Source organism: Pseudorca crassidens, chromosome 21, assembly GCF_039906515.1.
Source record: "Pseudorca crassidens isolate mPseCra1 chromosome 21, mPseCra1.hap1, whole genome shotgun sequence".
NCBI classification, from domain to species: domain Eukaryota; kingdom Metazoa; phylum Chordata; class Mammalia; order Artiodactyla; family Delphinidae; genus Pseudorca; species Pseudorca crassidens.
The window spans coordinates 20,338,970-20,361,032 of record NC_090316.1 but is presented as its reverse complement, the minus strand read 5'-3'; the positions used below and the strand labels follow the sequence as shown (position 1 = coordinate 20,361,032).

The 22,063-nt window shown below is 34.1% G+C and overlaps 1 protein-coding gene across 4 annotated transcripts in view; it reads right to left on the bottom strand.

Moving 5' to 3' along the window:
• The window catches only part of MICU3 (mitochondrial calcium uptake family member 3), an 87,848-nt gene that overhangs the window by 18,083 nt on the left and 47,702 nt on the right, over positions 1 to 22,063 (bottom strand). For 3 of the 4 annotated variants that reach the window (XR_010939594.1, XM_067721950.1, XM_067721951.1), the window contains exons 6-10: positions 21,810 to 21,892; positions 18,787 to 18,858; positions 15,572 to 15,610; positions 6,369 to 6,464; positions 229 to 329 (exon numbers count right to left, since the gene is read on the bottom strand). Coding sequence is in view for 3 of the 4 variants with exons in the window: in XM_067721950.1 (XP_067578051.1) it covers positions 229 to 329; positions 6,369 to 6,464; positions 15,572 to 15,610; positions 18,787 to 18,858; positions 21,810 to 21,892 (391 nt within the window). In the remaining variant the exon portion in view is untranslated. The remainder of the gene's footprint in view (positions 1 to 228; positions 330 to 6,368; positions 6,465 to 15,571; positions 15,611 to 18,786; positions 18,859 to 21,809; positions 21,893 to 22,063) is intronic. The other variant, XM_067721949.1, reaches the window with a different exon arrangement.

The window sequence follows — 22,063 nt, the reverse complement described above, 5'->3', positions numbered from 1 at the left end:
CAATCCAGATATCTGGATAGTTTTCATCATTCAGTGACTTCCTGTTACATTTATCAATAGAACTACTGGTACACAAGCACTGACGGGAGTGGATATTTGTTCTAGAGTATCTTTAGTTAAGATGAAAGCAGCAAAGAGGTGAGTGTCACTGCACTAAATGATTCCTAAAGACCTTCCTGACTTTAGCATGTTAACGTTTTTCAATACAAATATAAAAATTAAGCTCACCTATAAAAATCTTCAAAGTTGAGCTCAGCTTTTCCTTTCTTTCCAAAAAAGTGTACAAGAAGTGTAGTATCTGTTACTAAGTTTGTAATGTCATCAGCACGCTTTAAAAAAAAATCACAATTTAAAGGTTAGCTGCAATAAAACCAAACAATACAGATACCCAATATCCCCCAAAGAACACATACATTAACATTAGAATGAAAAGCAGAAGGATGTATTAATACATGCCATTACAGTTAAAAAGAAGTTCAAAATTCGAAAATGGAAATACTGATGAAATTGATGTTTATCTTCAAAAAACTTGAAGTTATGATTATATTAAGAAGTCTTCAGCCTCAAATTGTGCATATAGGGTATCTATAGTTTAAATGATCTAAAATAGTTACAAGCCTTTAGTAATCATCAAATATTTTATTTTTATTTAAGTAATTTACTTTGGATTTTCCTAATCAACCTGAAAAATTCATTCATTTAGGATGTCCAAAAGAGGTAAATTCCTCAGATTATTGAGCAGATAGGGCTGACAAAAGAATGGCCTCAAGCTTCGTAAAATAGTTTCCTTGAACGATGATTCTTCCCTATTGTATTCTTATCCATGATACTTTAAATAGAAGACACTGTATTTTGAAATAGAAACTACAGTAATATTACCTTGGAATTTATATCATCTACAATTTTTTCCAAAGAAAAGTCTTACATTACTTTTTGAATGGATAAGAAATTAATTCCAGAGGATTTTCCCTTCCCCATTCAACTGATAAACAAGTTCCAACAAATGTATTCTTAAAATAGCTTAATTATAGTCCTTATAAAGTTTAATGGCCTGAGAAAATCTTCCCTTTTTAATGTAGCTTTATAGGTTTCCTTTTTCTTCCCTCCTTCCCATCCCATTCCCTTTCCTTCCTTCTTTCTCTTTCCTTCCTTCTTCACTTGGCCATTAACTCATACCTATCTTATAAACTCAGTTACAAAAATAATAAAATTCAAGTGATTATAACCTCTCCCCATGTATTATCCTGGGAAATGTAAGAAAAAGTAAGAGGTTAAATAATAAGTATCTTTTTCTATATTTAAAAAATAGCTGCAAATGTCCATCTAAAGGTACATATTTGAAACTATTACTTCTTGACCAGAATCATGATACCACTCCATAGAAAACATAAGAAATAGAAAATATATACTTCTCTTCAAAGCATCAGTCGTCTTCCATGTTCCCTGATATAGTCTCATCTTACCCATCTTCCAAACACTAAATTTGGCAATCTTTTGATCCCTGATAGCCCCCTTCCCAATCTTTCATGAAGATAGCCATTTTTATCCTTCATAACATTTGTTGGGTCTTTATTTCCCTTCTCCCTAGACCAAATATTCTTCTTCTCTTGTAACGACTAGAATGGAGTTATAGAAGACTACATCTTCTGATAGGCTTTTTCCCCTCCAACATGCCCTCTTTTAATCCATGAAACTATTTTTCTAAAGTGATCTTTCTGCTACATGGATTACTCATGTCTCTCTTAAAGACTCTTTAAAACATGTAGGGTATCTTCTACTTTAAATTATCTAAAATTGTTGAGATTCTTTAGTAATCATCTATGTAGTCTATATTTGTAATTTAGTTTGGATTTTTCTAAATAATCTCTAGAATGTAACCTCCTAATAATTGGTTTGGATGATCTCTACTACTTCTTATTTGAGTTTGCTGACAAGTTCCAAGTATTCTCAGGAGTTGGAATAACCGAGAAGTTCCCTATAATATAACCAACTCCTTTGATCTGATAGTGGTTTGATCTGATCACTTGGGGAAAAAAAGACACAGCCAGGAAGCCAGGTGTCACATATATATCTTCTTGAGCAAGCTTATTATGAGTGTTGAGGAATATTAGTGGTGCCAGTCTTTCAAGGCCCCCTATGTGACAAATTAGTGTAATTTTTGACTAGTGCTCAAAAGGCACTACTATTATACTTCCACCAGTAGCTTTAAGTTGAGAAGGTACACTGATGTAACGGAAGGAGGACAGGATTTAAAATCAGAAGACCCGAGTTCACTGACCTTTTTTGATCGTCAGCTTCCTTATCTGTAAAATGGGAAAAACCCTATCTACAATAACCATTTTCAGGATAAGGTTAGGATATGAATGTAAATGAAATATATACATGTTCTTATTGGTAGTCATAAGATGCTTTGGACAAAAGCATTAAGACCTTTGTGGGGGGAGAAGGTAGCTTGTTAATTATAGACATTCTTTTGTGATCATGTATAATCAAATCTAATCAGTTTATTATCCAAGGAACAGCTTAATTTAGTAGGGGGAGGAAATATTTGAGAAGGCATGCCTAAAGGGACCATAATAGTGGGGGCTCGAGCCAATCAGAGGTCAGCATGAAGAAGTGGGGTATCCATCTGGAAGCTAGAGCGATGGAATGTGGAAGAGGGGCAAAGTGACCAAGAAGAGGAGCAGGGATAAGGTTTTAGAACAAGTTGCTACTTCACAAATAAGCAGTAGTATGGTGACCAAATAGGATGATGAACTCAAGAGTGAGATTTCTGGTTTGAATTCTGACTTTTTTCCTCGTTAGTTAGGTGACCTTGGGGAAGTTAATCTCACCGAGGATATAATTATCCTCAGGAACAACAACAGTACTTACCCTAAAGGGTTGTTGTGAGGATTAGAAAACTCACGTTAGTCAGCACTATAACTGGCATATTGTAAATGTTCAATAAGTGTTAGCTATTATTATTTATTTCTGACAAATCAGTATATTCCAAGAAGTTGTAAAAGGACTAGACAAGACAGAAAATAATGTTGGAGCTTAATGCAAAAAAATATTTTTACATGGTATACTCTTACTTCTTTTGTGTTATTGAAACTATACATATATGTTATATAGATCTAAAAAAATGCCTTAAAATGAGAGGATACAGGAACACCAAAAGTTAGAGAGCCCTGATAACATAATTATGGAATGTCTTCCTCTAGTGTTGTCATGTTCCTTACCTTGAGACATAATACACTGAAATGAGGTGGCTTTGCTTTACACAGGTTTTAAATAATGACCTCATTCGGCCAGTTTTCCTCATGCCCATTGAGCAGAGCAAATCTTCATTTACAGTCTTTCATCATCAAAATCTTATTAGACTTAGGTTGCTCTTATCCAGATAATCCAGACCCACAGAGGCATAAACAACAGTTTGACATTAGACAGAAAAATTAGAAAATGGAAATGGTGAAAACCTTTTCCCCCCATTCAGTGAAACAGAGTACTGTTGGGAGTCATTGAAAACTATACCAGTGTCCTTGGTATCCTAACAGTGTTATATAACTTAAATCACAGGAGAGTTGAGACAAAAATAGAGACTTTATCCCTTTGATTCTTGTGCTCATTGTTAAAATAAAATGAATTCAGGTGTTTTCATTAACAAAGCAAGAAAAAACCACAAAAGAACCCCATGAGTGGACATTATCTAACTTCGTTTTGATTAAAAATTATTTTAAATGATTTCACCAAAAATGGAATAAACAAATTTTAAAACTTGCATAAAATAAAAATATATCAAGCTATTAAAGAGTTTTAAGAAATTCTTTTAATATATTTTTATTGATTACTATATGATAATAATCTTATCAAGCTCTACTCATGGGCTGGAGGAAATCGTCAAACTCTTGATTTGTTAGGAAGGTTTTAAATAACCTACTGAAACTTATTAAGGGTTAGTAAAGTTTAAAGCAGATAAGAAAAAAATTTAAATTGCATCTGTAAAGCTCAAAACAGTTTTTGTAATTCTGGTACTCAGACTGTATTCAATAGCTGCATGATAGATATATTGTACTATGAATTTATTATCTATTATTTTGGTTAGAAAGTGGTATCAGCTGTGGTATTCAAATTTTCATTATAACATGGTTTTACTATCACTGAAAAAAAATTTATGGTTAGAAATAGCTTTGGAATAAGAATATGAGAGTCTAACCTCAAATTTACCTACATTATGTAAAGAGAACTGCTTTATCTCAATATTTACATTTTAAATATAAGAGAAACAAAGAAATACAAATAGATTTCTAAGCTTTCTTTCTGAACTAATTCAAATCCTGAAGTACTGACAGTATAAACAATTCAATGTTTCACTGGCATCAGTAGTAACCTATAAGGAATTATAATGAGTTGTAATTTAACTACAGCTAATTCTCAATTATCTTCTCTAATGTGGGAGGGCAGTAACAGAGATGATCCCCCAATAATTATTTTACTTGGAAACACAATATAAGTTTTGTTTTCTTTTCTTCTTTTTCTTTGCACTTCTCTCCATCAAATTTATTTTCACGATGTTTGAGTCAATTCACTAATTGATTTAGCAGCTTATGATTATAGTGTGGATTGATTACAGTTAATGGTGTGCTAGTGAACTGGCTCTCTAGGAAAATAAAAAAGCCTGATTTGTAGTGTTTGCCAATGTCTACGGTAGTAACATGCCTATCATGGTCAATCTGAAGGTACCAACGGAATGTCATGGAATGCTGAGTTGGGAAGAGATGTGCACAACTAGCTCTGGGAAGCTGTAAAAGCCAGCTCCAGCACACATCAGATGGAGCAATAAACATCGTCAAAAGATCTTACGCAAATCTTATAAAAGATCTTTGAGTATGTGTAAGAGCTGACTGGTCTTCTGATATTACCAAGATTTAAATTAAATTTGACATATAATAAGCAGGTCGTGCCTAACTGTGAGAATTTCTAGCAGAGTTCAATGGGATTGAAGATCAGTTGGAGGCTGAGAGGTGGACAGCCCATGGTGGGAAGAGACAGCAGGACACGACTGCTAATTTGAAGCTGGGCACAGCAGGCTTGTAGGGACTCTAAGGACTAGTGTCCCCCATTGCTCTTACTTTTAGGCACTGACTACTATATGCCTACATAAATGATTACAGAATTAAGCACTTCTAAAATATGTGTAAATGGACTATCTACTAGCACTTTATGACTAAAAATAGCTAAAATTTAAAAGGTAATTTTTAAAGATTAATAATTGCTGGTCATAATTACATCATATTTACATATCACAGACAGACTATATGTAGGGCAGAATGCTTTATTTGTTTTAGGACTTTAAAATTGTGCACAAGTGACAAAATTAACATTTACAAGTGTTTGCCCTGCTCTAGAGGTGTCCACTGAGTAACACTGTCTATGTGGGTAACAGAATTCATTCCAGTTTACTTCTCTAGATATTTTTAAGTATAACTTTTAAAAGTCAAACTTTAGAAAAAGAAACGAGAAGCCAACTTTCAAGAGAAAAAGATAATGAAAAAATACATCTCTTGGTATTTACTGAAAAGTCCTTTGTGGTAAGCCAGACAGCCATCTCTAATAAAGTTCTTAAAAATTCTTAATAGGGAACATAGAAAAGTATTTAATCTACAAGACATAGCCCATCTTTTAAAGTGACAAATCCCTATTAACAGTGCCATAATGAGAGTGGGGTGGTGGGAACAGTCCACCTGAGTGCAGCAAAAAGGTATGTGTCTCTATGGAATTCGAAAACAATAGTGCATGATATAATGGTCAGTCTACTTTTAATTTTCCACACACTGGCAATCCTAACCAATGTCAAGGTAAAATATCCTCCCTTCTCTGACTGACAGCTGTTAGCACACCTCCCCCATGCCCACCCTTGGTAAGCCACTCGCTATTAATGTTAGGAAATTTGATTTTATATCTACCATAACTCTAAAGCATTATCTATCTTTTACCAAGTTAGAAGTTACAGCACTTCATGTAACATTGCAAATTATAAGGTTAAAAGATTCAGTGAAACTATAAAATAGTATTTTCAAATTTCCTGAAAGTGACCTTTAAGTGAAAAAGAACAGTATTTCCTTTTAATTAAGTTGGAAAGTCGTGTTTTCTACAAGAAGCTAGTGGATTTACCATGGGCTATTACAGGTGACCTTGCCGCCCCTGCCAGCACAGTTGACATATTCAAATATACCAATTTATATATAGGAATTACTGCTTTACTAGAGAAAAAGAGAAAATATAAAATATATTTTTGGTTTCATCACTATGACTCGAAAATGAAATGAGGACTAGATTAACAAAATGGCAAATAGTACAAGGACCTGGTTGAGGTTTAATTATACCTCTGCGAGGTCTGAAAAGAGTGCTTGGCTTGTATTACGTCTCAGTGTATCCCAATAGCTTCTGGAGACAAGTTCCTCAGCATCTGTTTTAAGTACCTGTAGAAGTTTTAAGAAGCACAACTGAAATCTAAAGAATAGTCAGAAACAATGATAATTTATACAGTTTAAATCTCTTCTAGCCAACCTTGAAAAGAAAACACATTAGCTTACCTTTTTTGTTTTCTGCTGCACACAGCAGTATCATATTACATCACTGGTAAAACCAGGGCATTTTCAAAGGTGTAATGGTATATAACCACTATTTCTAAGTACAACGTGGCTTTGTCAATAAGAATCACATTCTTCACCCCTGCCCCATGCCCTTCTAATGAAACATACATAACTTCTAAGAAAGTGTGAAATAAAAATTTTATTCACACCTTGTGTGAAGTAAATTCATTTGGAGAAGATTTTGGTAATTTTATAGCAACCTATAAAAATTCAGCTTAATTTAAAAATGAATCATTGTTGGTTAGCCTATATTATGTTAGTGCATCAAAGAATCAAAATGACCATATCCATACTTTAGAGAAAGTAAATTTAAATTAATCGAAAACTTGTCACAAAAAAATATGCAAGTTTAAGGCAAACCACTCAAAGCTGATCAGGGTTTTGGTGTCTATTGTAAATAGATCAGGTACTTTCTGATCTATTCCAAGGACAGAGCACTAGCTTCTATCTCGGTACAGGCTAGTCTAAAGCAGGCGATGTCAGAATTAAGAAGTGTAGTCTAATCTTTACATGAAATGTAGAACTACAAGCTTCCCTTGGGTCTTTATAAACAAAAATAATTAAATGTGGTTTCTCTCAGGATTTACCAGGGAAGGTTTCACAGATTCTCAGGCTTGGTCTTCTTTGGGTTATTGTGAGAAGAAAATGCTGCATGATGAATTTAGGAGGGAGTGGCTGATGATGAGAGAACTCTTATTTTTGTGTGTGTGCTAGTTTTCAAAAGTCCAGTGCCACTAATAAAATTATAAGCATCTGGGAATTATTTCAAAGATCTGTGTTTTAATTCATTATTATGAACTAGAAAACACTGCCTACTGCCCATATTTTAATAAACTTAATAAAATGTTAATAATAAAGTATTATTAAGCAGGAATCACTTATATAACATAGATGTATTTATTACCATAAGTGTAAATGTAGCAACGTGGCAGAGAATCTACTCGTCACCCCCTTTAGCAACTAAATAAGCTGTAACCAAGTAAAATTAACTGAGTGTAGCACTAACACGGTTCATTTTCTTTTACACAGATATAGCAGAACCTCAATAAATGGTAACTAGATTAAATACTCTGCAAAGTTATCTAAATATTTTGAATGTGGATATATTTTTAAACTGTAACGTAGAAAGGCAGTATATGGTCAAGAAAAGGACTGCTAAACCAACCTAACTAGAAAATAAGGCTCACTACACTATTATTAGGAGGGTAATAGGAGTGACTTGCTTGGTGAAGCCAGGCCTCTCCCCTACTTCCAAACCCTGGTCACCCTCATCCCTACCCCACCCACACAGACTGTGATGACATTATTCATACTTACAACATATGAAGGGATAAAAAACTATATTAACACAGATCTCTATAAGAAAAAATGTATGTTCTGAGCATAGAAAAGGGAGGGAGGGAGGGAGGGAGGGAGGGAGGGAGGAAGGAAGGAAAAGAGCAAGAGAGGGAGGAAGGAGGGAGCCATAGTGTGAGAAGTTCACATACTGGAATCCTAACCCCCATGGTGATGGTATTAGGAGGAGGTGGGGCCTTTGGGAGGTGATTAGGTCATGAGGGCAGAGCCTTCATGGATGGGATTAGTGCTCTTAGAAAAGGGGTCTGAGAGAGCTCCCTTGCCCCCTTCCACCATGTGAGGACACAGTGCGAAGGTGCCACCTATGAACCAGGAAGCAGGCCCTCATCAGCTGCCACAATGAATCTGCTGGTTTGGTGATCTTGGACTTCCCAGCTCTCAGAACTATGAAAAATGATTATTCGTTATAAGCCACCCATTTTAAGGTACTTTAGTTATAGCAGCTCAAGCAAAGACAGAAGGAAAGAAGGAAGGAAGTAAAATAAGGGAGAAACGGAAGATAGAAGGAAGGAAGAAAAAGGAAGTTAGGGGAAAAAAGACCGATTTAGAGATGGGACTCCATCACTGTGGTAAGCAGAACAGAGGCTCCCTAAAGTGGTCCATGTGCAGACAGGTAAATACCCTATATATAAAGTAAGGGTCTGAGAAAGGCTACACGCAGAGGTTAGGCAAACTAGGAAAAAAATCCCAAAATATTAGCCCACAGAATAGGTGGTAAACTGTCTTTGCTATTAGTGATATTTAAAAACACAGAAAAATATAAACAAACAAAAGAAAACTACATCTTTATAATCTGTCCCCACTATGACAAGTGTGGCCTGAGAAACCATAACCCGAGAATTGTAATTTAAAGTTACATGGGACTGCAGGTACCTGCAATGTATCACAGAAACAAACATACACACACAAGTCTTTCCAGGAAAAACACACCCTTAACCCAGCGCTTACAGAATCCACACAGATGCATTCCAACAAATACATGCTCATAATAGGAAATTACTAAACGTAAAAGAACGTAAGCCACCATAAGTAGGAACCAGCAGAAACAACAAACAATAGAACCAGAGCTGCAGGCTCCATATATTGAAATTATTAGATATGGAATACAAAATAAGTTTAATAAGTTTAAAGAAGATGAAGTTGTATTTGACAGGACTTTTTAGGAAAAAGGGACTACCAAAAATTATTAGGCTGATTAGAAAAAAGAACCAAATAAAACTTCTAGAAATGAAAAATGAACCACTGAAATTTAATATCGTATTATATATAGCTAGAGAGAAAATCAGTGAACTTGAAGATAATATGAATAAAGTATACAGAATGCAGTGTGAAAAGATAAAAAATATGGCAAATTAAAGAGGAGTTAAGAGACATTAAAACATGAATATCTATCAAAGCTCTAGAAAGTAATATTAGGGAAAATGGGAAAGAGGCAATATTCAGAGACATATTGGCAGTGGATAGTCAAGAAATAATGAAAGCAAACAATCCTCATATTTAAGAAGCCCAATACATTTCATGATAGATACAAGCAAAAAGAGAGATAGACTGTGATAAAACTGTAGAATACCAAAGGCAAACAGAATCTTAAAAGCACCCAGAAAGAAAACAGATTGCCTACAAAAGAATAATAATTAGACCCAGGGTTGACTTTTCATTTCCAGCAATAGAAGCCAGAAGACTGGGATGATACCACAATGTGCTGAGAATAAGTGTCAACCCATAATAATATATATAGTAAAATTCTTTCAAAATAACAGCATGTAAACATATATCGAATCATTATATTATACACCTGAAACTAATGTAATGTTATATGCCAATTCTATCTCAATTAAAACAAACAAACGAATCCACAGAAACAGAAGAGGCTGGTTGGTGGTTGCCAGAGGCAGGTGGGAATGATGGTGGTAGGGAAAGGGATGAAGGAGGTAAAAAGGTACGAACTACCAGTTATAAGATAGGTAAGTCTTGGGGATGTAATGTAAAGCATGGTGACTACAGTTAATAATACTGTGCTGTATGCTAGGAGTTGCTAAGAAAATAGGTCTTAAAGTTTTCATCACAAGAAAAAAAATTGTAACTATGTGAGGGGATGGATGTCAACTCAACTTATTGTGGTATTTTGTGATAAGTACATATATCAAATTATGTTGTACACCATAAGCTGATACCATGTTATATGTCAATTATATCTCAATAAACTAGAAAAAAATAAAGGGAAAAAAAGAGATTTCCAGAGAGAGGGTTTTTAAAAAAATTTATTAGAAGATCACTTGAGGATATACTTTGTGAGTATAAGATTATGAGATTTAGGAAGGGGTGAGATTAAAGAGGGAAATACTGAGTAAAGAAGAGCAAATATATAAGTAATTTGAAACAAACATGAATGATACATATTTTATAAGTCTAACTTGTGGGATTAAAAAAAGACAAGGGCAAACATTATTCAACTTTAAGTACCCATGCCAGGAGAGGAAAGAACAGTATTAAAGAACTTTTAAACTCTATTTTTGAGAAAGAGAATAAAGATATGGCCTAATCTAGTCTTATTAAAATTTCAAAAATAACTACACAAAGAAAAGAAATATAGTGAATGTCTTCTAAACTCAAAATAAACCCAGGTAATGCCAGGGTTACCTTTTTTACCAGGTAACCCAGGTAAAAGAAAGTAAGAAAAGAGAAAAAAAAACAGTATATAGAATGGCTAAAATAAATCCAAATAAGTTAGTAATCACAGTAATGTAAATTGACTGAATTTTCCAATTAAAAAGCATATATTATCAATCCAGATAAAAAGGAACCGATAAAATACACAAAATATACTTTTAAAAAAGACACATCCAAAATATAAAGGAAAATGAGAGGTTGTAAATGATAAACCAGGCTTCTAGTAATGACAGACTAGAAAAAACAGTGCCAATCTTCTCACTGAGAATAACTGAAAAATACTGGACAAAACATAATATAGATGTATCTTAAAGCATCTTAAACACATTATTTGCCTTTTGTACTGTGTTGACTGGTACAAAAGCAATGGTGGGTAAAATTGCTGAAGCCTTAGTACAATGACAGCACCAAAGACCAAAGTCATTACATTCTTCAGAAGTTGTCACATTCTTCAGTCATACACTCATATTTAAAAAAAAAGTTTCACTTAAGAATGTACTTGCTGAAGAATAAAACTCATAATTGTGTTAATTTAATCTTTGAGCACACATCTTTTTAACATTCGGTGTGAAGGGAAGCATGCATAAAGCACTTCTGTCTAATGAAGTACTATGGTTGCCTTGAGAAAAAACATCTATGCGGTGGTTTGTGTTGCAAGGTAGACTAGCCACTTTTTTCATGAACCATCACTTTTACTTGAAAGAACAACAGATACACAAACTATGGTTATTTAGACTTTGGTATGTGGCAGGCATCTTTTTGGAAGATGAACCAAGTGAGCCTGTTGCTTCAAGGGAAACAATTGATAGTATTTGTTGCCAAAACAATATACTGCAACAGATTGAATACAGAAGCATGTATGAGAAACCCGCGGTCTTCTACTAAGTCAGACATTAAAGAGATTTACAAAGAATGTAAAAATACCAACTTTCCTCACAATATTTTTGACATTATCTTTCATAAAAAATGTTTATGGTAACATGAGAGTTTTAAAAATTATTTTTAAATGTATTAATATTTATAATTTTTTTAGTTTTTATATGGCAAAAATAGATGAATATAACCAACATAAACAAAAGCTCTTTTGGACTCTCAATAATCTTCAACAATGTAAAGGGGTCCTGAGACCAAAACGTTTGAGCACTGCTGCTTATAGCAATAAAAGTGAATGAACTAGGACCAGATACAATAACGCAGATGAAGCTGCCAATCATGATGAGTCAAAGGAGCAACACATAGAAAAACTCATTTAATATGATCCCATTTATATGAAGATCAAAAACGAGCAAAACTAAACTATATTGTTTAGGATACATATAAGTAGGTCATAAAACCTCAAAGCAAAGCAAAGAAATAATTGACATAAAAAGTCTTGATTGTGGTTATCTTTTGAAGGAGAAGAAGGGATTATGATTGGAGACACATGAAGGGGCTTCTGGGGTACGGCAAAGGCAATGTTTTATTTCTTGATCTATATTATATAGTAATTAAACTTTTATTGTTTTTTGTTTTTATATTTACGTTCTATCAGCAGTATATTTCTGAACTAAAATACATATTTAAAAAATCAGGGAGGGGCTTCCCTGGTGGCGCAGTGGTTGGGAGTCCGCCTGCCAGTGCAGGGGACACAGGTTCGAGCCCTGGTCCGGGAGAATCCCACATGCCACGGAGAAACTAAGCCCCTGCGCCACAACTACTGAGCCTGCGCTCTGGAGCCCGTGAGCCACAGCTGCTGAGCCCACGTGCCACAACTACTGAAGGCTGCGCACCTAGGGCCCGTGCTCTGCAACAGGAGAAGCCACCGCAATGGGAAGCCCACGCACTGCAACGAGGAGTGGTCCCCACTCGCTGCAACTAGAGAAAGCCCAGGCACAGCAATGAAGACCCAACGCAGCCAAAAATAAAAAAAATAAAAAATAAAAAAATCAGGGAAAGCTTCATTATCACTAGAGGTAAAAATAGACAATAAAAAACACAAAATGGAAAATAACATGTTAATAAAAACAAACGTAGTATATTTATTTTGACAATAAAATAGATTTTTAACACAAACACATTTCTAGAGATCTAGGGATAGTATATAATCAAAGATTTAACTTGCTAAGACGACTTAAGTAATCTATATTCTTATACAAGTAATAAGAAGGCTTTGAAATATATAAAATAAAACCAGAATTATAAGTAGAAATTAACAAGTCTAGCATTGTAATGTGTAATTTAACACACTATTTGACAGAACAGCAGAAAAAAACATTAGTAATGATAGAGATTTAAAAATACAATTAATATGTTTGGTCATATATATATTACAACCCTGTACCCGAAATTGAAGAATACACATTCTTTTCAAACACAGATCATTTATGAATATTGACATTGTTTTAGTCCATAAAACAAGTTCAACCCATGTCAAAAAATTATATAAAAATTGCTATATTTTTTGACTACAATGAAATTTGGGTAATAATCTTTAAAAAATTTGTAAAATATAAGGTATGTCAAAGTCAAATATACTTGACTTTTGCATTATTTATTCTTTTGAATGTTTTATATTTCTTTTCATTACTGTAGTAAGATAATCAAGAGCTGACTATATGAGAAATATGAAAAGAATCAGGGTTGTTTGGAAGAGAAAAGGCTGTAAGGTAACTATCTTCCAGGATACAAAGAAGTATGTTCAATCTTCCACTGCAGCAAGGAATAATTTGACAGAATACAGGCAGAACCTACTGTAAGGGTGATTAACTTTTGGAACAGGTTACTACAGAGGCCACAGAATCTCTGTCTCTATAGTAAAATCCAGAGGCCCTGCCTTTCCTGAAGGAACTTCTTCCTAAAGATAGAATCTTAGGTTACATTCAGCTCCACGAACTACACTCAAATTAGATCCTTTATCGCTCCAGTTGATCTACAATTCTGGAAACTAGCAGAAAACTGCCTGTTAATTCATAACGTTATACTAATATATTTGTGAAAACATACATCAATGATATTTCATATAAATGTTCAGGTTGTCTGAATTTTTTTTAATTTTAAATAAATCTTCCTTGTTTGCTTGCATTTTTTTTGAAAATAATCATTCCTTTCTAAGCAAAAATTTTCCTATTATATGAAAAAAAGGCAGTTTATATAGCCAACTAAACTAAGGGAGTTGAAACATCATGTAATACATTTAAGACTGGGGATAAAAAAATGACATCGAGTTATATCACTTTAAAATATGTATTTTACATTCTTAGATGAAAAACAAAGATGCCTTCAGTAAAATAAAATATATATATATTATCACAACAAAATGTAAATTACCTTCCTATTACATAAGTAAGCATAATATAAATGAAATACGTAATTTAAATCTGGTTCTCAGCATTATTCTCTTAATGTCTAAGTGACTACAATTTGCATATGTAGCTTAAACTAGAGCTATATTAGTACCTATTTCCTTTTAACAATATTACTCTGAAATGTATTTTTTAAAAAACCATTTGTCACCTGTATGAAATTTATGAGTTTAAAAGAAAAATATAAATTGCCACAGTTGGAAAAATGATTCATGTAATGACATATTAGGTTAGAAAAATAAATTAAAAAGTCATAATTATTATTAACATTTATTAAGTTTCACAGGGCATATGGCATTAGAATCTATGAGATTTTCGTCTTACACATTCTTATATATTTTTGAAATAATTAACAGAGGAATCTTTTAAAAATTTTAAGAAAATGGTAGACTTTATTTCATGGAAAACAGTAGTGAATTTTGCAGAAAAAATTTAAAGTATCTCGTAAGGGATCAAAACAATTAGTCAGTCATAAGGTTCCCATGGACTTGGCTTGTTTTGCAACCCATTCTAGGTCCATTCCTTGTGACTTAGACAAGGTATCTTAGGTTTACCTTATGCTGAATCAGCCTTCAGTGTATACTTAAATCTAGAACAGAATTAGTTTTTATAGTTTGGAATTTTTATTAAATATACAATATAGGAGGCAACACACCTAGAGTTTACACTATAACTGGAACACTTTCAGCAGGACAATTCTGAGTCAGTCACCCTGAATTCAAGAGCTTCTCTCAGGTGTAATTTGTATAATTTGAGGGATCCTTCTAAGTGACTTAAGGATCCTTGGGGAAATCAAATGGACTGTGCATGTTTACATTCAAAAGGGGCCATGGCCTACTCTTAGTTGTGTAGTAGCTGGGCTAACCAACAAGCTCTGACTTTCCAGGAGAAAGGAAAGAAGGAAAGCGTAGTGTGAGAAGAGTACAGTTGGAAGATCACTTGCAGGAACTCCCAACTTTTTCAGGAAAAGGTGAGTCTGAAGATCATAATCCTTTTTGAGAAGTAACATGTGATAGAGTGATATATCAAACATATCAAGTGTCGTCTTACACCAGACTTTTGTATAGACCATAGGCAGAAGGCAGGCATCAAAGGTTTTAGAAAAAAATTTGGGAGAAATACGGAAAAGTAAGAAAAGTTATCCATTAATATCTTCTTTATTAGAATTAAGAAAAGACTGTATATCAGATGGACAGATCCAGTTCTTAAAATACCTGTGTCCTGCAAGAGCATAGCCTGAGAATCTGCTCCATAAATTGTATTTAACTCTTCAAATACCACTGAAAAATATAAAATTTCAATTATTCTACCAGAGTTTTTGGTTGTTTCACTCACCTTTCCCTTATTCTAATCTAAAGCTAAAGATATACAATTGCTCTGTTAGTTTTAGTCTCCTCATAAATCTAGGAAGGAAATAAAAATTTTTGGCCTGGTTGCACATTATTGTATTCGATAAATTCCTAAACATGCTCAGTAACAGATCTGGCTTTATACAGAGACATAGCATTATCAAGTAAAACAGGTGAGGACTATTTACATAAAGAACATTTAAAGTATTGTACATACACTATTAGTAGGAGAATGGTATCCATAAAGTTGAAGACGCTGACATAGAGCACAAAGGGCCAAATGAAGTGTCACATTTCAGAATGAACCCAAGTATAGCAAAAGAAAAAAAGAAAAAGATGACAAAATAATCAATTAGGAAGGGCAAATCATTATGCTACATTCTATATAGAGCATAAACACAGTACAAGTGGGATAAATGTTAAAGATGAGTAGCAAAGGTTTTTAAATCTCATATAATTAAACATTAAATGAACTTGTGCTCATTTCAACCACTTTCATTTTAACTTTTTGATAGAACTACTGCTTTGAGTAAAACATGTTCCTCCAAAGTATGCAGTTTTACTGAGACATGCTTCAGCGATTCCATGTGGGATAAGGGGGAAATCTAGATGCAGCAGTATGGTGGTGGGAATGGTATGAGACCTACAGTGGCATCTTGTTCTGCTCCTGTTTAGTGCCATGACCTCAGGCAAGTTAACAAACCTCTCTAAGATGGTTTTCTCATCTGTAAAAAGGTATGATACTTACCTCAGAGAAGTGTAATGAGGACTAAATGAGAGTAACATTTATAATGGATATAGTACAGAGCTTAGCACATAATAAGTGTCCCAAGAAATTTTATGCTCATTTCCCTCTTTCTTTCTGAAGCATAGTTAATTTTGGTATGTAAATATTTTACAATTTAGTCGTGCTAAAATTTTGATTTGGGTATGTAATATTCAGTTTAAAGTAGCTGTATCGTTCTACTAATTAAAAGAGAATTTCGTGTTTCACGATTAGCTAATCTGTTTGAGTATTCATTATATTTCATACACTGTTAAGTGGCTACATGTTTTAGTTCATTTAACCCCCATAACAATCACATGTGCTTATTACTCCTATTCTCGTACAAATGAAGAAACTGCGGCACAGAGAAATTTAAGGACCTGGTTCAAGGTCCCCCAGGTAATGAATGGCAGAGCTAATAGTCAAACCCGGAAAACCTGGCTCTTGAGCCTGTGCTACACTGTCTCCCTAATGTAATCTATATATTTTCACTATAAGCTAAATTCAATTGCTTCAAAACTCAAATATCTCATCAGTTCAGATATGCATTATTTAAAATGTGACAACTATTAACAATAAGTTACCACTAATTATTATTGTTAAACACAGTAACAAATATTTGGAGAGAGCTGTATTGTCCTAGAGTGTTGTTTAGTTCAGAGGTTGTACTAAAGATTATTTCTGAATTGTTTTAAGAAATAGTTCTGAGAGCTAAATTCTGTAAATGAGATTTCAGGAGCCACTAATTGTAAGCTATGTAAGATAAACACCTCTGAGGTACCCATGGAGATCAGTGCCTTTAGCAAGCATTCCTTTACACATAAATAAGTTATATACTACTTATAAGTTATTTTTATCTGTTCTTTAAATCAGGTCTCCTTCCCCATATATCTGCTACAGAATGCTTCATTGATCTACGTATATTCATGTAAACTAATACAATTTAGGGTATGCTGATATAATTTAGATTTCATAATTCAGATAGACTTTCCCTAAGTAATCCAATTTAATGAAGTTTTACTATATCACTATTATTTGCATTAAATCATCAGTATTAAATTTACTTTACCTGGGCTGCAAAGACGCTTTTGTGCTGACACTGTAGCTTTTCCCAATGTGGGTTGTCTGCTATTATTATTCCCTTTCCTCTCTCCCTTTGTTACTCGACTTAGGTATTTTAGTAAATGTTAATGATTAGAATAGGATTGTGACTTTACTGTCCATTAAGATCCATTAAGTCCTTTCTGGAATTAGTATAAATAAACAGTTAAATTTGTATCCATTGAAATACTATCTACTTTATCACTGAGGTTTACCAAAAGATTCATTAACATAATTCTACCTCCTTAATGATATTTTATTAACAACTTGCCTATCCAGTCAATTGGGGGTAATCCATCAAAATTAAAATAACTGTTTACTCTTTTAGTATATTATCTATAGACAGTGTCTTCTATTGATATAAGTGTCTTCCATAATTAGTCTACTGGGGGTGATTCAACAAATACTGATAAATATATCATAGTCAAATATCCTAAGAAATAATATATATTCATAATCCTGATAATCTGCTTTTATTAGTATAAATACATACTTCGAAAATCTACTGGGACTGAATATGACACCCATCTGCTACAGATAACCCATGTTTAAAAAAAACCTAATACATATCCTTATAACAACGAGAATAATAAAAAATGTTGCAGTTCTTTGAAGTTAATTATTTGAATTGCAGATAGACCAATTAAACTATTTCACAGGGCCATGAATTTGCAAATTAAACAATTATCATTTACATGCCAACAAAATTCACCATGTTTCTGCTATCTAAGTACCAGAGGAAGAAATATGATACAGTGGGTAAAAGGGCAGGTTTTGGAGCTGGACAGCCATGGGTTCAAATGTTGGTTTTGCCATTTAATAGCTATGGAATTTTGGACAAGATACTTAACCTTTCCAACTGCCAGTTTTCTCATCTATAATTACAGATAATAAGGGAACTGCTGGGTAGAGTAAATGAGAAAACGCATGCAAAGCACCTAGTATAGTGTCTGATACTAAGGTCTCAGTATCTGCGTGTGATTTTTATTATGTGAACCTGGGTTGTTGTCAGGCTGAAATACTTGGGACAAGCAAAAAAGAAAACTAGTAGGAAAATGGAGGGAAATGTTGCTTAACTCTACCTTCAGAATAAGATGAAAACATTACTCTTACCAGAAGAAGAATCTATAATATATATTTCTATGAATGCAAAAAAACATATTATTTCCTTGTTTTTGCTTCAACATTCACATTGTTATAGCACCACTAAATTTACTCACAGGTATAATTAAATCTTTGCAATTCACCTTTAAATTTTTACATGCATAATGATCTGTATTAATCTATTATATGATATACCCTTCAAATCTCATGGATAACAACAATACAGATGAAAATGATTTAATGAATGTGATTATGGATACAGATGTTTAATATCAATACTTGATATAAATATTGATATCAAAGCATATAAATACTGAAGCAATTTTTCTACATAAGAACTTTAGAAAGTTTTCAAGAAAGGGACAGGTCCAAAGTTACAGGCTTTAATTATTGTTTCTCAACATGAATAAAATAATTCTTGCCTAGAAAGCCCCCCTGAAAGTATTATAAATTATTCTTACCAGCATTGCACGCTTTTCTTCATCTCCTTTAGTTTCTCTCTTTTCATTTTTTTTCCTGAATATTTCTTGAAGCTGAAAAAAAAAAAACAATCAAAAATCAAATATCCAACAAGAGTTTCTGGGTACCTACCTAACACCCTGTGCTAGGTATATTCTAAAAAGAAAGAAAATAGTTAGCTTCATATACCAAGATCATTAAAACTAGTATAAATATATTTTCTGATATCAATGTTTTTCCTGAGAAAAAGGCAACCCAGTACCAAAGGATCTATTAAATAGTTTTACTTTATCTCTAAGACAAAGATGTGGAGCCTGTGGCATATACATAAAAAGAGATGAAGTCTACTGAGGGATAAAGGACATTGGACCAGAACTCAGGGGTCTGGGCTTGAGCCCATCTTCTGTCATACACTAATTTTATAATGGGGGACAGGTCATTCAACCCTTGCTGGGCTCCAATTTGCTCCTATATGAAATGCAGATGGGCTAGACGACCTCTAAGGTCTCTTTCAGGTAACTGATCATTGTGGTAGGAACATGGGCTCTCCATGTATAAGCCCTTGAGCAAGTTAGTCTAATTATTTAAGGCTTGTTTTCCATATCAGGAACATGAAGATAATATCTTACAGAATCTCTTAGGGCAGCATTTTTTTCCAGCTTTACTGAGGTATAATCGATAGGTCTTATAAAAATAATGTTGTACAGAGTAAATATTACAAGTAATTACTTAGCACATTGCCTGTCACACAGTTAACTTCTCAATAAATGTTAGCTACCATTATACAAGGCATTATTTCCTCTTTAAAATCCTATTTTACAAATGGAAGCCTAATCCTGTCTCTATATCAGTTTTCTGACAAGGTCATTGCTCTTGTCTGTGTAATTTGAACAGCTATCTCAACTCTTTACTTCACTTCGTATGGCTATAGTTGAAAGTCAAAATGTGTTACCTCCCAAGATATGAAATAACAATTAAAATATACAGTACAAAATGTAAATGATTTTATTAACACATAAATTTATTTCCACACTTTTTCTTAGTGAAAAGAGTTTTTATTTTTTGCAAGGTTATTAATAATCACTTCATAAATAGGCAGGAGGACCGCAGATTTTAGACCTCTACATATAACTTTGCCCAACTCCACCTCTACTTCCAAACTCTTTGCTGTTTACAAACAAACAACAAACAAAAAACTATTAGTACACAGCCACTGCAGAGGAGACCACCGCTTTAAAGCAAGGGCAACTTTTGTAAGAGTGTACAGTGGAAATAAATAGAAATTCTGCATGAATGTTTTCACCTCCCATCTCCACAAACAAACAAGATTCCGAAAGACAGGCAACTTCCAATGAACTGAGTTCCAAAAGTTAATCTTTAAGACAGTGGGGTGGAACTTGGCACTGCTGTCATAGAAAGTTTATTGAAAATTATTTAGATTACTAGGCCCATTATGAAAGTCCTAAAATACGGTTGTACACTGTCATGACAGAACTATAGTAAACTAAGCCTGTCCATTTTAGGGTGTTACGTGCATCTCTCGATCTACTGCCATGAAGCTGAAACCTCTCACCTCCCCCGTATCCTGAAAAGCACTGCAGTGAGGGACCCTTCGTGGTTCCAGCTCCAGTGACCTGCTCAGGCACTGTACTCGGGCAAGGGCCACATGGGTATTAGATTAAGCCTTTTGAGAGATCGCAATATTAGTTAGCTTGCTTCCTTTTTAACGGCTAATTAGCTTTTGATGAGGATTTCTCTCTCTTCTCTTTCCTACCATGGAAAAGAATGACTGCATAGTTTCTCTTCTATGCGCCAGCCTCTGAAGAAAATACTAAGCTATTTAAGAGGTTTTCCAAGGGATTTTTATTGGCTCGATACACAGGAAAAATAGAAAATTAAATGGCTATTTATGTTATTTTTCCCTTCTCTTTTCACTAGGAGAGTAGAGGTAAATATTGAGTTAAACATAAATGCTAAGGGTAGAGGTTGTTACTGGAAGGAGTAAACTAATGTTAATCTCTGTTTTGGAGAAAAACATAATAGGCATTTGGTCACAGAAGCAGATAAAGGACACAGGGGTAAAAAGCAATGGAAAAATTCTGGAAGGTGGGGGTGGTAAGATGAGAGAGCAGCTGATGATGCTGCCAGACCAGCACCAACACGGGACCAGTCGGGTGAGAAAGGTTGAAGGACAAATACCAAGAACATTCTTACCCTCCACTGGAGATCAGCCCCTGGTCAAAGACAGGAGAAGGGAGTAGGAAATTGGGCTAAGACTGGAATACAAGGCAGCAATGAGTGGAAGAGAAAAGGAGAAAGAAAAATCGTAAATCCTTTAATGAGAAGGAAGGGGAGTTCCTGTGGCAAAGAGCTGTCTGTGATTGGGTGGCTGATATGATAGAGACTGAGCATGCATAACACCTCAGGATTTGCTTGTCACCCACCCAGTGGAAAACATCTGACACATTCCAAACTTCCAGAAGATGTGTAAACAACTATAAGCATCTTTATACACTGAATATAATTTATTTTTTTATAGTGTAAAAATCATTCAAAATAGGGACTTCCCTGGTGGTCCAGTGGTAAAGAATCCGCCTTGAAATGCAGGCGATGTGGGTTCGATCCCTGGTGAAGGAACTAAGATCCCACATGCTGCGGGGCAACTAAGCCCATGCACCACAACTACTGAGCTCGGAGGCCTCAACTCGAGAGCCCATGTGCCACAAACTACAGAGCCCACGTGCTCTGGAGCCCGTGACACAATTAGCAAAGAGAAAACCCACACGCCACAACTAGAGAGAAGCCTGCGCGCCACAACGAAATATCCTGCGTTCAGTAACAAAGACCCAACACAGCAAAAAAACAAAATCATTCAAAATAAAGTACATGAGTATATACTTTATTAAAGTGAAAGCATAAAATTTTCACTCTTTTTTCTACAACGGTATTCTAAATAATGCAAAACATAAAAAAATAAGTAAGCAATGTTTAATTATTGATAAAATGTAGTTTGTAATATACATACCACCAAAAACTCCTTTTTATCTACCATCTCATTGCCATCGGTGTCAAACATGTTGAAAGCTATTCTAAAACCTGCATGTGGCTCTGCCAGAAAAGAACAGGAAAAGTATTTGTGAAATGAAAAAATGTTTTTAAAGTAAAAAAATCCACATTAGTTGTAAACAATTATTCACATTCTATACAGAAATACTTTCTTTAACCAAGAAATTAAAAGCAACATGTTATTATTTAAATATAATAAAAGCTATATGTAAG